Raw genomic sequence first — 17,680 nt, forward strand, 5'->3', positions numbered from 1 at the left:
TCCTTTTGACTCCTGCACAGGCTGAGAGTGTGAGATGGATGATTTCACACAGGTCCTGTCCTCAGAGATTTTTCACTCAGAACTGGATTGTGCCCTTCTAACCCAAACACAGACTGGAGATGAATCCATGAGAGCTATCCACATATTTATTGGCTGGAACTTGGAGACCAAGTCTTAAGGAGGAGTTTAATGGAATGAGAAAAGCAGTGTCAGGAAAGGACAAAACAATAATGCTTTCTGGCTTATGGATCCTCTCCTGGTTCTTCCTTTCTAAATCACACCACTTTGGCATTCCAAATTAAAACACCAGCTGCTTTTTACCTTTAGATAACTTGTCTCAGGCTTGCCATGCTTCTGCATCCAGGGGAAGCTGTAGCTGCACACTCCATAAGTCTTTTGAGTGATGCATCCTAACTTTGGTTGGAATGTCACAGAATCATCACAGAATCACCCAGCTTGGAAAAGACCTCAGAGATCATCAAGTCCAGCCTATTCCCTAACACCTCCTGACAACTAAACCATGGCTCCAAGTGCCACATCTAAGCTTTTTCTGAACCCTTCCAGTCCTCCTTCCATGATGAAGAGCATGGAGGCTTCTCTGTGCTTGCTTCTGGACCCCATTGCCTTCAGTAGATTCATATCTCCACAATGATTTTATTATTTACTTCATTATCTTGTTATTTCATTGAAAATACATCAATTAACATCTGTTTCAGTTTTAATATAAAATCAAATCATTTGAGTTTCAACATTTTCCTCTGCTGGTTTGATAACCTTGGCAGTTTGGGAGGTGTTTCATTTACAGCTCTCCAAAGGCAGCAGTTAGCCTCATTTTATTCATGGTGAGAGGTCAGGTTCATTCTGTGTGGTTGGGCAGCCTGAGGAAGGCACCAAGGAAGTGATCTGATTTTCAGAGGCTCTGAGCACCCTTACCTTGAACATATTCCAGTGTCCTTCCTGCATGTCTGCTCTAGATCCTAGATTCTGGCTTCCAATCCTCAGTCTGTGCCAGAACAACAGAGCTGGTGCGGGGTCTGGAGAACAGGGCTGGTGAGGAGCAGCTGAGGGAACTGGGAGTGTTCAGCCTGGAGTAGAGGAGACCGAGGGGAGACCTCATTGATCTCTGCAACTCCCTGAAAGGAGGTTGGTGTGAGGTGGGGGTTGGTCTGTTCTCCCTAGGATCAGGTGATAGAAGGAGAGGAAATGGTCTGAAATTGTGCCAGGGGAGGGTTAGGTTGGAGATTAGGAACAATTTCTTTGCTGCAGGAGTGGTCAGGGGTTGGCACAGGCTGCCCAGGGAGGTGGTGGAGTCCCCATCCCTGGAGGTGTTCCAGAAAGGTGTGGCCATGGCACCTGGGGCCATGGTTTGGTGGCCATGGTGGGGTTGGGTTGCTGCTTGGACTGGGTGATCCTAGAAGGCTTTTCCTCTATGGTTCTAAGAATGGAACTCTATAGCCACCACTCCTCCAAACACACAATAAAGATATTACTTTGTCTGAAATTGTTGTTTATTACTCCTGAAACCCTTAGTTTAAGAGAGACTCTTATTTCCCCTGGATCCACTCCATCTCTGCTCTCTGAATAAGAAACAAGAATTGGGTCTCTGAAACAATTGCTGTTGAGGCAGCCACAAATTGCACTGTGGAGCAGGATGAGCTTGCAGCCTGCTTGGCTTTATTGATTCTTTCTGCTGCTCTGTGATGAGCACTGCAGCAGAGCTTGAGGATTTCCAATAGGATTCCTAGTAGAAATATTATCATTATTACTATTGTTGTTGTTGTTAATAATAATATTTACATTCTATTTGTTTCTTTTCATCTGTGACCTCTGAATGGAGCAGGTGCAGAGGAGGCCACAAAGATGATCAGGGGCTGGAGCACCTCTGCTGAGGGACAGGCAGAGGGATCTGGGGGTGTTTAGCATGAAGAAGAAAAGGCTCTGGTCCATTAGGAGGGGAGCATGATTCAGTTCAACAGGGGCAAGTGTAGGGTCCTGCATCTACAGGAGGAACAACCACCTGCATCAGAACAGGTGAGGGGTGACCTGCTGGGAAGCAGCTCTGTGGAAAAGGACCTGGGAGAGCACTCCCAGGTGGACAGCAGGTTCACCATGAGCCAGCAATGTGCCCTTGTGGCCAAGAATGCCAATGGTCTGGGGGGCATCGAGGAGAGAGTGGCCAGCAGGTCATGGGAGGTTCTCTTTCTCCTCTACTCTGCCCTCTGTGAGTATTGTGCCCAGTTCTGGCTTCCCAGTTTAAGAGAGACAGGAGATGCCATCTGAATATGAGGAACAACTTTGCTGTGAGGGTGCTGGAGCCCTGGAGCAGGCTGCCCAGAGAGGTGGTAGAGTCTCCTTCTCTGCAGAGCTTCCAACCCCCCCTGGCCATTGTGCTCCTGGGCAAGCTGCAGTGGGTGCCCTGCTTTAGCAGGGGGGTTGGAGTGGATGATCTCCAGAGGTCCCTTCCATCCCCACCCAGATGGGATTGGGTGATTCTGTTCCTGATAAAAATGATGCTGAGGTCCAGGGGTGTCTGCTTAAGGTGGAGAAACAGTTTCAGATCAACAAACCTGAGTGGCTCCAAGACAGAAGTGCAAATAATCTCCTCCTCTGCTGCAGCAAGAAAAGGATGGTGTTCCAGGAGGGGTCAGAGCCACCAGGACAAGAGTGTGACCATGACATTTGGCAGGTATAAATATACATGAATGAGATAAGGCTCAGATGTCCCACATTTTTCCCAGCTGAGGTTTACTCTGTCAGCTGCCAGGAGCCCAGCTGGAAGGTTGTAATATATACAATAAAATCAAACAGATTGCTCTTGGCTTTGTAATTCTTCATCCTCAAATGGACTCTGAGACCTCAGCTCTGTTTCAGAGATGAGAAGCATGACAGGGACCACAGTTCTGATGGTTCCTTTGCTGGTTTGAGCCCAGGGTCAAACAGTTTTCCCCCAAAGAAGCATAAGAAAAGAAAAATGAACAAAATGTATTGGGGGAAAATGTTCTGTGTCAGCTCTTGCACCGTGGAAGATTCATCAATTCAGTCACAGAGTCTCAGAATGGTTTGGGAAGGAAGGGACCTTAGAGCTCACCCAGTTCCAACCCCCTGCCATGGGCAGGGACACCTCCCACCAGCCCAGGTTGCTCAAGAGCTTGAACACCTCCAGGGAGGGGCAGCCACAACCTCCCTGGGCAACCTGTCCCAGTGTCTCCCCACCCTCACTGGAAAGAATTTCTTCCTAGACTAGAGGATCTCTAAGGTCTCTTCCAACCCAAACCATCCTGGGAATGAACCTAGGAATCCCTGGTTTCAAATGGGGCTGACAAGGGTTCTGCAGCAAGAGTGAATGGCTCAGGATGCAAAAAGTGTTGCTGATGGAATTATTAAACATTTTTTTTTGGTCGTATTTATAGATGCATTGAGAAATAAAATGGGGAAGGAAAATTCCCTCAAGTGCTCTAATTTCTCTGGAATTTGGTTCAGTAGTTACTTATTGCAATAGCCATTTAGGGAGTTCATTTACATAAATCTCATCTTTGCCACTCTTGATTAGATAAAAATGCTGCTGGTGACTTCAAAGTGTAGCTGATTGCTTGCAGATGACATCTCCATCATCCTGTATTTATGGATCTGAGAACTTCAGGCTGCTGGTAGAACCTTACAGGAGGTGTAGGCATCCATAAAGAGATACTTACAGAGTCACAGATTGCACTGGGTTGGAAGGGACCCTCCAAGGGCATCCTGGCCAACCCCCCTGCACTCAGCAGGGACACCTCCAGCTACAGCAGGCTGCCCAGGGCTATGTTAAGTCTCATCTTGAATGTCTCCAGGGATGGGACCTCAACCACCTCCTTGAGCAACCTGTGCCAGAGTGTAACCACTCTCCCTCTGCAGAACTTCCTCCTGATGTCCAACCTAAACCTGCCCTGCTCCAGTTTCAAACCCTTGTCCCTCACCCTATCACTCCAAGCCCTTCTGGACAGTCCCTCCCCAGCCTCCCTGTAGGTCCTCTTCAATTTCTGAGATGCAGTTACTTGCATGGAGAGAAGGTCCTGGTCAGTTGGGCTTTGATGTCAGAGTTGCTTTTCCATCTTTCCATTCCCTGCTGGGACTACAAAAGTTCTTTGTCAAAACTTGCTGGTTTGTTCTTAAGTTAGAGATGGGCTCCTTCCATCCTCAGGGAGAGACATCCTCCAGAGGCTTCCACCCCTTTCTCAAATGCCCAGTTGGAGGAACTTCTGAGGTTCCTCTCTCTTTCCAGGAGGGACAGACAGTTTGGTGAAATGAAGTGCTTCACTTTTCATAGAATCATAAAGGTTGGAAAAGACCTCCAAAATCATCAGCTCCAACTGTTAACCCAGCACTGCCAAGACCACCACCAAACCCTGTCCCTCAGCACCACATCCAGACCTTTTTTGACTACTGAAGCGAGGTGAGATTGATCTTTCCTCCTGAGAGTGTCATCATTAGCTTCCTTTTGATCCCCTCTACAAGAAGTCCTGGAGCCTGCCATTGAAATGATGAATGTGCTGCCTGGCTCTACAAATTAGATCCATCTAATGAGTAGTAAGGACTAGTAAAATTAAATGTAAGCTTTAACTAATTAACTGATAAAGAGAGACAAGATTCTCTTTTTATCTCTCCTGCCTCTAAGATGCCCAAGATTCTTCCTTTGCCACTCTCCTTGCTGTTAATTGCCTCAGGATTTGTTATCCTCCATTAAAAAAAAGAAAATCTTTCTCCATTTTCTTTATTTGAAGAAAATGATGATTACCAAGGGAAAATAATGGCAGCCTCTCTCACTTCATCCTGCCATTTAAATATTAATTTAGACCTTTCAGAAAAGGCTCTTTGTTTGAAATACAGTAATTGGGAAGCCTGAGTTTCAGCAGAGTGGGACTGTTCAAGAGTAACTCTGGATATTACTTGCCTGATGTCACTAAATTGGGTACCCTGGGGAGACCTTCTAATTGGAGAAGGCAAAGCTGCTTATTTTGGTGACAAATTCTATTAGCAGCCACCCATGCCTTACTCCCAGGTCACTGCCTCAAGCATCTCTGTCTGTTCTACTCAGTTTCATTCATTCCTGATGCAGTTGGAGATGTCCCTGCTCACTGCAAGCCAACCTCATGAAGTTCAGCAAGGCCAGGAGCAAGGTTTTGCACCTGGGTCAGGGCAATGCCAAGCAGAGAGGCAGGGTGAAGAGTGGTTCAGGATCAGTGCTGGGGATGTCATCTCTCTTGAGCCTCCTTTCCTCCAGTCTAAACACCCCCAGGTCCCTCAGCTGCTCCTCCACGCCCTGTTCTCCAGACCCTTCCGTGGCCTCATTGCCCCTCTCTGGACATGCTCCAGCCCTCAATGTCCTTCTTGGAGTGAGGAGCCCACAGCTAAATTCCAGATTTGAGGTGTGGCCTCCCCAGTGCCCAGTACAGAGGGACAATCACTAATAACATGAAAGAAAAAGGAAAAAATAAGTTAAAAAACAAAACAAAGGCAGGAAAAGAGACTTCTCTGACCACGACAGGGACTGAATATTAACAAGGTAATATTAGCTTCACTTTCCAGACAGGCAGCTGGAATTATTCATGGCAATAGAAAATGCTGTAAAAGATGATGGTGGTGGTTGCTTGACTGTAAGTCTAAATGTGCAACAGTAAACCTCAGCCTCAGGAGAATTTCAAACTTCCAATAATTACTCTATGGCTATAAATGATTATGGCATTAATGCTTACATTGCTGCTGCTGCTGCTGCTGCAGAGACTAATTACCAGGTGATGTTCTCAGCACTTGTAACTGTTGCTGTTCCTTCTTCTCTTGCTATTGGCTTCTCCATGGGTAAGATGCTGAGGGGCTTGGAGCATCTCTGTGAGGAGCAAAGGCTGAGAGCCTGGAGAAGAGCAGCCCCAGAGGGGATCTGAGCAATGCCCAGCAAGAGCTAAAGGCTGGGGGGCAAGATGCTGGGGCCAGACTCTGCTCAGTGGTGCCCAGGGACAGGACAAGGGGCACTGGGCACAAACTGGAACCCAGGAGGTTCCATCTGAACAGGAGGAGAAACTTCTTTGGTGTGAGGGTGCTGGAGCCCTGGAGCAGGCTGTCCAGAGAGGTTGTGGAGTGTCCTTCTGTGGAGAGCTTCCAACACCCCCTGGGCATTGTGCTGCTGGGCAAGCTGCTGTGGGTGCCCTGCTTGAGCAGGGGGGTTGGACTGGGTGATCTCCAGAGGTCCCTTCCAGCATCTCCCATGTTGGGATCCTGGGCTAGCTCTTGAAAAGAGCCAAGTGTTGCAGGTGAGTGTCTGTGTACCTCAGCAGCAGGTGCTGTTCCATGCTGCCACAGCCTCCTGTCCTGTTCTGTAACATTCCCGCACTGTGTATTTTGTTTGTGTTGTACCATGGAAGAAAATAAAATTCTCTGCTTTATTTACAGCAGAACATTTTTAAAACACTGCCAGTCCTGGTAGAGAATAGTTGGTTTAATTTATCCTTGTTTACTTCTTGAGGCATTAAAAATGTACAGGGAAAGAAAAAAAAAAAAAGAAGAAGAAGAAGCTGGGCTTTGGCAAAATTTAAAGGACCAAAGAATGTGTTAGGAATTGCAATGCAGGGTGGTGACTGAGCTGGGGGGGAGTAGGGTCTGGATGATAAGGACACATTTCAACATAGGATGTGGAAACTGGACCTAAGGAGGGAATTCTTTACAGTGAGGGTAGTGAAATAGTGGAACAGATTGCCCAGAGAGGTGATGGAGACCTCATCCCTGGAGACATTCAAGGTCAACCTGGATGGAGCTCTGAGCAACCTGCTGCTAGTTAAAGATGTCCCTGCTGACTGCAGGGGGCTTGGACAGGATGACCTTCGAGGGTCCCTTCCAACCCCATGCAGTCTGTGGTTCTAAATTCATGCAGGGACAGAAGGGAAAGAGGTGCAGCTGGAGTGAAAGTCTAGCTGCAGTGGAAGCTGCAGAGGAGCAGATGCTGGTTTCAGGGGATGGGCAGCTCAGCAGCCATGATTCATCTCATGTTTGCAGCTGCTTTCTCTGCACATCAGAGTAAGCAAAATGGATTACATTATAAAAATAGAGCAGTAAAGAATAAATGATTCCTGTCTGCTGAAGTAACAGCCAGAACAAGACATCAATCTAGAAAAATACAGTAGCACACAAGCCCCATATGGTTTCTTTAGGGTAATACACAGGGCCTTAAGTAGATATAATGGGGAGGGATTGAAAGGAATGACACTGAAAGGGAGTATTGGAAGGGAATTCTCAGAGTTACACTGGAAACTGCCTTCTGATGACTTCCCTGATTCATAACAGCTGCATTTCAATATCTGAAAGGGACCTGCAGGAAGACTGCACAGGGACTGTTCAGAAGGGTTTGGAGTGATAGGAGGAGAGGCAATAGTTTGAAACTGGAGCAGAGCGTATTTAGGTTGGACATCAGGAGGAAGTTCTGCACAATCAGAGTGGGGAAACACTGGAACAGGCTGCCCAGGGATGTGGTTGAGACTCCATCCATGGAGACATTTAAGGTCAGACTTGATGTGGCCCTTGGCAGCCTGTTCTAGCTGGAGGTGTCCCTGATGCCTGCAGGAGGGTTGGCCGGGATGCCTTTGGAGGGTCCCTTCCAACCCAGTGCAATGTGTGAATAACAGGAGGGGAAGGTGTTTGCTGTGGTGCAGAGCTCAGCAAGGTCGGTCCTAAGCCCTTCCATTTCTTGTATTCATCCTCTCTTTCCTCATTCCTCAGTTCCTCCTGGCTGTGACAGACCAGAAATCTGGTGGAGTGTTTTTCAGACTTCTTAAAGTCATTGTCTCACACCTCCCCAGCCTGCAGTTTCTGGTTTTAATCCTACCAGGAAACTTTTTTTTTTACACCCTCATCTTAAATTGAAGTTACCCACTCTGGAGGATGCCAACCACTGTTTACAGCTCCACCAGGTCATTGCTCTTCTCTTTGTCTCTTCATTTCATCTCAACTTGGGCAGTAAAATGAAAGCATCATTCCAATTCGCAACAGGTTCTTATCTCTGCAGCACTCTCATTTTGGTCTTATTTATTGGGGCAGACATTCAAAATTGCATGCTGAAGGATTATAGCCAGGTCCATGATGTTGAAGAGTGAATGGCTCATTAGGCTTCTCTGTGGCTTTGTTCATCTCCAAGAGTGACCAGATTTATATAACATCTATTAACAGGACCATTAAGTGATCCACCTAGACTTGAAGTTCTTAACAGAGCCTTTTATAGTTCCCTCTTGGCTTAAAAAAGTTAATTTCTGGGGAACATATTCAGCCACATTGATTAGAGGTGGACCTTTGTGAGAAATGTCTTCAGAATGAAGACCAAAAAAATAAATTAATAAATGCAGACTGAGCAGCTCATTGATTTCCTTTGGCATGGTGAAGATGAAATCACCCACGAGGTACTGGCCACCATCAGATCCTGCTGACTGAGCTCATCAAAAGTATTTGAGAAGTTTGATTGTGATGAGTGTATGGCAGAGAAAAAAAAAAGGGGAGGTGCTGCTTGTTCCTGAGAGAGGAAATGGCTGGAGAGGACAAAGGGAAGGTCTCTTTGGTGTGAATCTTTGTGAGAGGTTTGGAGGTGCATCCGTCTGCACATTCAATGAAGCTGGCTAAGGCCAGGGTGCAATCCACTGCTGAAGGAGGTGGTCAGTGCTGCTGCCCTTGACCATGGCTGGTGGTGGTCCTCAGGTCCTCAGGAGAGCTCTGCTGAGTCATTGCTTTGTGCAGTTGGCTAGAAATAGAGATCTAATGAGTTTATTTCTGTGTGCACAGGCAGAAGATGCACAGTGGGCACGGATTTATGTAGTTACAGAAATACATCAAAGTGTTTTAAGGAACTTGAAATGTGGACCAATGCCTGTGGTCAGCCTGAAGTGAATAATGAACTAAATCATATTAGATCCCAAGCACAAATCCAGGTTGGGTTGGGAGTGGCTGGAGAGCAGCCTGCAGGAGAAGGCCTTGGGGGTGTCAGGTGGTGACAAACTGCCCAGGAGCCAGCAATGGTCCCTGGCAGCCCAGAGCCAGCTGAGTGCTGAGCTGCATCCAGAGCAGGGAGAGCAGCAGCACAGGGAGGGGATTCTGACCTCTGCTCTGCTCAGACCCCACCTGCAGCACTGCCTCCAGTGCTGGGGTACCCAGCACAAGAAGGACCTGGAGCTGCTGGAGAGTGTCCAGAGGAGGCCATGAAGATGATCAGAGGCTGGAGAACCTCCCCTGTGGGGACAGGCTGGGACAGCTGGGGCTGTTCAGCCTGGAGAGGAGAAGGCTCCAGGGAGACCTTAGAGCAGCCTTCCAGTACCTGAAGGGGGCTACAGGAAACTTGGGGAGGAACTACTTACAAGGGCTTGTAGACCTGAACTGGTGAGGTACATGCTGCCCATCTAGACTCCAGCTTTAGGAACAGAATCATAGAATGAATCACAGAATCACAGACTGCACTGGGTTGGAAGGAACCCTCAAAGGTCATCTTGTCCAGCCTCAGCAGTGAGCAGGGACACTTCTACCTGGATCACAGCAGCAAACAACTCAAGTTGCAGCACAGAGCCTGGCAGTGAGGCTCATGATTGTGGAAGCTTTTACTCTGCAGCTCATTTTCTTGTAACAAGTCAAGATTCCTTTTTGTGCTCTGCTGTCCCTGGGACCTGAGGCTTTAGCAGAAGTGGTGCACATAACCAGAGCTGCCATAAAACAGCTTGAGCAACCTGGGCTGGTGGGAGGTGTCCCTGCCCATGGCAGGGGGTTGGAACTGGATGATCTTCAAGGTCTCTTTCAACTCAAACCACTCTGTGATTCTATGCATCACTAAACCAAAAGGTGTTAGGAAGGGTGAGGTGTGGGATGATATTATCTGATAAATGTATCTGGATTCACCACCTAGAAACAGAACCACAGAGTGGGTTGGGTCAGAAGGGGTCTTCAGAGGTCATCTAGACCAACCTTGTAGCCACAGGTTGCTCCATCCAGTAGAGAACATCCACTTGAAACCAAATGTAGAATTGAAGCAGGTGTAATGCAATTAACCCTTCTCTCCACGCACTTAGAAAACATTCTGATTGGCACTTGAAGGGATTACACCTCACCTAAAAGCAAGCATCTGCCAGAGCAATGATTTCCAACAGTGATCAGAATGAATCCTCGGGCTGGCAGCCAGCACAAAGCCTCTGCATAGGTTAAAGGCTTCAAAAGGCTCTGACAGTTCAGTGGGACCCTGCACCAGGAGAAAGGTGATCACTGGGGCTGCTGGATCAAGAGAGAGGTTAGGAGTTGGGAGCTCAGAAGAGCCTCATGGCTGAGGCCACACCTCAAGTACTGGGTTCAGTTTTGGGCTCCTCACTGTGTGAAGGACACTGAGGGGTTGGAGAGTGTCCACAAAAGGGTAGTGAAGATGATAAAGGGTCTGGAGAAGAGGGCTGGGGAGGAGCAGCTGAGGGAACTGGGGGTGTTTAGCCTGGAGGAGAAGAGGAGGCTGAGGGGAGACCTCAGTGCTGTATACAGCTCCCTGGAAGGAGGTTGCTGTGAGGTGGGGGTTGGTCTCTTCTCACATGGAACAAGTGACAGGAAAAGAGAAAACAGACGCAAGCCAGGGCAGGGTTAGGTTGGAGATTAGGAAAATCTTCTTTGCTGCAAGAGTGGTCAGGGATTGGAACAGGCTGCCCAGGGAGGTGAGGGAGTCCCCATCCCTGGGGGTGTTGAAGAAACCTGTGGCCATGGCACTTGGGGCCATGGTTTGATGGCCATGGTGGGGTTGGGTTGATGTTGGACTGGATGATCCTAGATCTTCCAACCAAAATAATTTGATGCTTCTACAAAGCTCACTGAAATTCCAAACCTCTACACCCAGACAAAGATTCTTCTAATCTTCTAAACCTCTGTAAATGAGGCCAAAGACAGGGGTTAAGTTTTTAATGCCTGGCACACTTCATGGACTAAGAGCCTCCAAGAAGTTTGGGAGGGCTGTGCTCCAGCTGCTGAAAGAAAAGAAAACAAATTGATTTTTGTCAGGCTTGCTTTTATTGACTGGCAGCTTAACATTTATCAGCTCCAACAGCTTACATCTGCCATTTTGTGAAGTGATATTTTAGAGGTCAAGCTGTTGGGGCAGGAGGTTCTGTTTGCATTTCTGAAAGTGCTCTTTGCTGGGCCAACTTGACCTGCTTTGAGAGCTCAGGACATAGGCACAGTGAGGAGGAATTATGAAAAGCTCTTCTCCCAGCCCCTCTCTGGAATTTGTGAACAAGAATTTAACTTTTTTAGCATCTCCGTTGGTTTTGCTCAATAAATTTTAAGTGTTTCTAACTGGTTTCCTTCTCTCCCTGCATCACCAGCAGCCTCAATCTAGGAACATCTGGTTAAGCATCAAGTGATGACCATCAAGCCAAACATTGTTTCTTTAATCACTTCAACAACCAACCAGAGATGAAAGATTTTATTTCTGAGGTGTTTGTACTGACCACAGCTTAAATTCTTACATTTACTAAGCTGAAAATTTGCCCTTTTTGGTTTGCTTGCCTTGGGCTGTGAAGCAGCCAAGCACAGAAAGCAAAGCAGGGAATGACAATCAAAACTTGAAGACACAAAACAAATAAAGGAGGAAAAAAAAAATCCCAAGAGCAAGCAAAGAGGCCCTGGGCAACCTGATCTAGTTGGGGGTGTCCCTGCTGGCTGCAGGGAGGTTGGACTGGATGACCTTTGGAGGTCCCTTCCAACCCAGACCATTCTATGATTCTATGGAAGCTGTGCCACCCATGCTATAGACACCACAACTGATTCCCATAGGTGTGATGACCACCTTCCAACCCACATTGGAAAATCCCAATTCCTACTCCAGAAAGTGTCTGAAATGAAATCATGAAGGTTGAAAAAGATTTCTAAGGTCCAACCATCCACCCAACACCACCTTGCCCACTAAACCATGTCCTGAAGGGCCATGTCCACCTGTCTTTTGAACACTTCCAGGGATGGTGACTCCACCATGCATACACACTCCAACATACATGATGAAAAATCATGGATGCCTCATCCCTAGAAGAGTTTAAGACCAGGCTGGATGAAGCTCTCTGCAACCTGGTCTATTGGGAGGTGTCCCTGGCTGTGGCAGGGGGATTGGAACTAGATGATCTTCAAGGTCCCTTCCAACTGAAACCATTCAATGAGATCACACAGAGAGAGGGCAACAGATGACCTTCAGGGTCCCTTCCAACTGAAACCATTCAATGAGATCACAGAGAGAGGGCAACAGATGACCTTCAGGGTCCCTTCCAACTGAAACCATTCAATGAGATCACAGAGAGAGGGCAACAGATGACCTTCAGGGTCCCTTCCAACTGAAACCATTCAATGAGATCACAGAGAGAGGGCAACAGATGACCTTCAGGGTCCCTTCCAACTGAAACCATTCAATGAGATCACAGAGAGAGGGCAACAGATGACCTCCAAGATCCCTTCCAACTGAAGCCATTCTCTGAATCCATGCCAAGGATCCTCTTGACAACCTGAGCTGGTTTCTCTCCAGCTCAAGCCGTTCTGCATTTCTATGCTTTTACTTCCCTTCCTTTCCCATTAAATGACACAGAATCAGGTATGTTGTGGGTCTGGGGTTTTTTTCACACTCTCCCCCCTGCTTGCCCCCTAGGAGACAGACCTGATGACGTTCAACATCTCGATGCACCGGTCGTGGTGGCGGGAGCACGGGCCGGGCTGCGTCCGCAGGGTGCTGCGCCCCTCCGCCCCTGGGGTCCTGGAGGACTACTCCTACATCTCAGTCACAGGCTGCATCATCGACTTCCAGTACCTAGAGGTCATCCACAGCGCCATCCAAATACTCCTCTCTGTAAGTTCTCCTTTCTCTTGCTTTGTACTTGGGCTCTGTGCTGGGTTGAAATCAAACCCACCCCCCCCCAAAGGTAAAATTGCTCAGACCTGCTCAGTGGGAAAGCAAATGAAGCTCCATGCCACAGGGATGAGCAGAGGGCTGGAGCGCCTCTCCTGTGAGGACAGACTGAGAGAGTTGGGGCTGTTCAGTCTGGAGAAGAGAAGGCTCTGATGTGACCTTCTTGTGGCCTTCCAGGATCTGAAGGGGGCTACAAGAAAGCTGGGGAGGGACTTTTTAGGCTATCAGGTAGTGATAGGACTGGGGGGAATGGAATAAAGCTGGAAGTGGGGAGATTCAGACTGGAGGTGAGGAAGAAGTTCTTCCCCATGAGAGTGGTGAGAGCCTGGAATGGGTTGTCCAGGGAGGTGGTTGAGGCTCCATCCCTGGAGGTGTTTAAGGCAAGGCTGGATGAGGCTCTGGCCAGCCTGAGTAATGTGAGGTAGGGCTCATGGCAGGGGGGTTGGAACTGGATGATCCTTGTGGTCCCTTCCAACCCTGACTGATTCTATGATTCTATTTGCAAGCAAAAACTACAGCCTGAAATATGGAATGCAAGGAATGTGTACAAAATACACAATATTTATACATCTTTACAAACAGCACAAGAACCCCCCTGGGCGAGACCAGGGGGTTGCCAACAGCTTCCCCCTTCTTGCTCCCTTCCCCCCTGCACAGGGGACAAGAGAACAAAGGAGAAAAGAGCAGAGAGTTGCTGGTTAGTACTTAACTACTACAAGGTTAAGTACTCAACTTACTTACAAGGTTAAGCATTTAAAGGGGCTACAAGAAAGATGGGGAAGGTTTTTTAGGGTGTCAGGCAATGATAGGACTGGGGGGAATGGAACAAAACTAGAAATGGGTAGATTCAGATTGGATGTCAGGAAGAAATTCTTCCCCATGAGGGTGGTGAGACACTGGCACAGGTTGCCCAGGGAGGTGGTGGAAGCCTCATCCCTGGAGGGTTTTGCAGCCAGGCTGGATGTGGCTGTGAGCAGCCTGCTCTGGTGTGAGGTGTCCCTGCACAAGGCAAGTTGGAACTGGCTGATCCTTGAGGTCCCTTCCAAGCCTAACAATTCTATGATTCCATGATTCTAAGAACACCTTCAAGGTCAGCAAGGCCAGCAGGAGCCAGAGCTGGTACCTAGCAGGGCAAAGGAAGCAAAAAGAAAGTTACTTCACACAAACTTTGCCAGCAGTCAGACCAAAGGCACTCTTTAGACCTTACCATTATTTTCCCTCTTACACCCAATGGTGATTTATTTACATTCTACCATTTTTACTCAGGATCTGTGGAAATTTTTCTAGGCACAGCCTAAAACTACCACAGGTTCCTGCAGATCTTTGGAGTACCAGGAGAAGTTGGGGACTGACCTGCTGGAGAGCAGCAAAGGGGAAAGAGACCTGGGGTGCTGGTGGACAGGAGGATGCCCAAGAGCCAGCAGTGTGCCCTTGTGGCTAAGAAGGCCAAGGGCATCCTGGGCTGTGGTGAGTAGGTTGAGAGAGGTTCTCCTGTCCCTCTGCTCTGCCCTGGTGAGGCTGCATCTGGAATATTGTATGGCCATGGTAAACCTCAGGCCCTTGACCTCAGCCTATTGATCCATCCTGGCCAGATCCCTTTGCAGAGCCTGAAGCAGATCAACACTCCCACCCAGTTTGTGTCACCTGCAAACTTAAAGGGGCTACCAATTTCAGTTGTTAATTACAAGGTCATTTAGGTTGTCCTCTCCCTGAAAGATTGGAGCTCAGGACATCCTCTTTTCCTTTCCTTCTTTGCCTAGTAGCTAGCCCTACAAGTAGCTGATTCCTTTCTGGACCTTAGAAGCTCCTTCATTTCCATTGCCTGTTTTATGGAGCAGCAGTAGCCTAACAAAGCATTTTACAGCCTAACAAAACCTTTATTGGCATAACAAATCATTTCCTCCTGCTCACCTTTGTCCAAAGGAGCAGCAAGGTGAGAACTTGCATTTGCTAGGGACTTATAGCCTCCAGCAGGTGAAATCCTTCCAGGGGTAAGTATTGGATACCTGTCGAGATAGATTACACCCTGTCAACAGCTCCCTGCTTTGGAAAGGGGACTTTTTATTGAAATCTTCTCCTTTTTTTTTTCTTTTTGCTGCTAAGTGTCATAAAAATTGTTTTATCTGCAGCTGTGCCTCCTCTAGAGCCTGCTCCAGGGAACAGACTCGAGGGTGGTTTAATTGTAACAGAGTGAGGCTCTTTTTCTGTTTGTTTTATAGTTGTCTCTTAAAAGAAAAAAACATTTTTTTTTTATTGGGGAAACAATAACTTTGTGTCTCATCCTGAGTCTGAAGGGATTGGGGGGGTTGAAGGTGTTGAGGATTTATTTCAGTTGGGGGAAAATCAAGAGAAATGTGAGGGGGAGTGGAATTAATGCTAAATGTGTGTAATGTCTGTTTGAAATCTGCATTTGTTTGATGCTGAGAGCTCTGGGGCTGTTGAGCCTGGAGAAGAACAGCCTGAGAAGGAATCTTCTCAATGCTGACCAGTACCTAAAAGGTAGAGGCAAGAGGATGAGGCCAGACTTTTTCCAGTGGTGCCCAGAGACAGGACAAGGAGCAAAAACTGGAACCCAGGAGGTTCCACCTGAACAGGAGGAGAAACTTCTTTGGTGTGAGGGTGCTGGAGCCCTGGAGCAGGCTGCCCAGAGAGGTTGTGGAGTCTCCTTCTCTGGGGAGCTTCCAACCCCCCTGGGCATTGTGATCCTAGGCAAGCTGCTGTGGGTGCCCTGCTTGAGCAGGAGGGTTGGACTGGATGATCTCCAGAGGTCCCTTCCAACCCTAACAATTCTATGATTCTATGATCTCCAGAGGTCCCTTCCAACCCCACCATGCTGGGATTCTCTGGCTGGCTGCTGGACCTACAGATGAGGAAATCTCTCATGAAAGAACCACCTGGGCTTCACAGCAGTGTAAAGCCAGGCAAAGATGTGATGTAGGAAGAAGAAGAATATTGAATCTTTTTCACACAGGGTGGGGTTAGAAGCAGTGAACCTTCCTGCCTAAGGTGAAGCCAGACACTAATCAATGGGGAGGAGCTTTTAACATGACCAAGAACAGAGCATGGCCAGAAAAAGATCTCACTTTTTCTAGACTATGAAGAAGTTTCAATACCAGAAGTAGAAGAAAAAAACAGGGCAGAAAAAGCACTTCTGGCAGCCAAGCTGGGAGCTGGATGCTGTGCTCACTGTGAGTCTGAACCATTGCCCTGCGAGACAGCCAGCCTGGGTCTGCACACAGCAGTTAAGTGTGCCAAGAAAACTGGGTACTGGGGCCAGCTGGCTCAGGACAGCTCACATCTCCACTCAGCATCTCAGCCTCCTGCACAGGCTGCTGTGTTCAAGTCACCCACTGGGAATAATCCCTGGGATTGTTCTCCTGGCCAAGCTGTGCGTGGGAACGGTGTGGGGAGAGTGCTGGCTGGAGCAGATCAAACTCCTGCCTGAGCAGCAGCAGGAGTGATGGAGGGAGAGTGCCAGGAACGCTCCCGGGACTGTGGGAATTCCCTCCCCTTTGTGCAGCCAGGGTGGGCAAATGTCCAGCTGCAACTTGTTCTGCAGGGTGGGCTGAAGCAGGAGGTGGCAGGAAGGATCCCTGCAGCTGGAGGGGTGCTCAAGTCAGTGACTGATGCCAGCTTTGTATTTTGTGAACCTTTGCCACAGAAGCTTCTCCTCTGCCTTTCTGGCATGGTCAAAAAAGAGATGTTTTCACTTCACACCTAGGGCTTAGCATGGCATGAAGGGCAATACAGTGTCAGGGGTTGGTCAGCCTGGAGAAGGCTCCAGGGAGACCTTCTGGTGGCCTTTCAGGACTGAAAGGGGCAGAAAGCTGAGAAGAAACATTTTAGCAGGGCCTGGTGTGACAGGACAAGGAGTGATGGTTTGAGCTGAAAGAGGGAGATTCAGACTGGAGAGAAGGAAGAAAATTCTTCCACTGAGGGTGGTGAGACCCAGGTCCAGGTTGCCCAGAGAGGTGGCAGATGTCCCATCCCTGGAACCATTCCAGGTCAGGTTGTTTGGAGCTCTGAGCAACCTGCTCTGGTTGCAGATTCTACATCAGTGCTGGCTAAAGGTGAGGGGACAGGGGACAGCAATTTAAGCCCTAGCAGTGGAGTTGCACCTTGTCAACTAATCAATAAGAGAACTAAATTGTTGTAGACATTTTGCAGTCCCTGGTATCGATTTCTTTTCCATTTTTACATGAGAATTACCATGGCAGCTTTTCAATATTGCACACAAAACCCCAACAATCTCTATGCAATTCTTTGTGGGTATTCAGAAATGGGTTTATATACATGAAAAATATTTAGAGTAAAAGGGGGGGGAAAAAAGAAAAAGTCAATGCCTATTTTAGTTCCTTGGAGGTCATTAATATTAAACAACAACAAAAAAAAAGTCTGCAGGAAGATTGGAGATAAATGGAAGATTTGGAAAATATATTTTTTTTTTCCTTCTCCAATATTTGCCCCAAATTAACTCCCCCCTGGCAATGGGGGGCAATGGTTTGAAATTTGAGGGACAATGGTTTGAAATGAGAGCAGAACAGATTTAGATTGGGTGTGAGGAACAAGTTCTGCACCATGAGGGACAAGTTCTGCACCATGAGGGTGCTGGAACACTGCAGCAGATTTCCCAGGGAGGTAGCTGAGGCTCCATCCCTGGAGATATTCAAGGTGAGGCTGGAGAAGGCTCTGAGCAAGCTGCTCTAGTGGAGGATGTCCCTGCTGAGTGCAGGGGGTTGGACTGGATGCCCTCTGGAGGTGCCTTCCAAC

At 48.0% G+C, this 17,680-nt stretch overlaps 1 protein-coding gene across 1 annotated transcript in view; it reads left to right on the forward strand.

Annotated features, from left to right (window-relative positions):
- Nucleotides 1-17,680, forward strand: part of NKAIN3 (sodium/potassium transporting ATPase interacting 3) — a 136,495-nt gene that overhangs the window by 89,599 nt on the left and 29,216 nt on the right. The window contains exon 4 of the mRNA XM_054394659.1: nucleotides 12,653-12,850. Within this exon, the coding sequence (XP_054250634.1) occupies nucleotides 12,653-12,850 (198 nt within the window). The remainder of the gene's footprint in view (nucleotides 1-12,652; nucleotides 12,851-17,680) is intronic.

This window comes from Indicator indicator, chromosome 31 (assembly GCF_027791375.1).
Source record: "Indicator indicator isolate 239-I01 chromosome 31, UM_Iind_1.1, whole genome shotgun sequence".
Lineage (NCBI taxonomy): Eukaryota > Metazoa > Chordata > Aves > Piciformes > Indicatoridae > Indicator > Indicator indicator.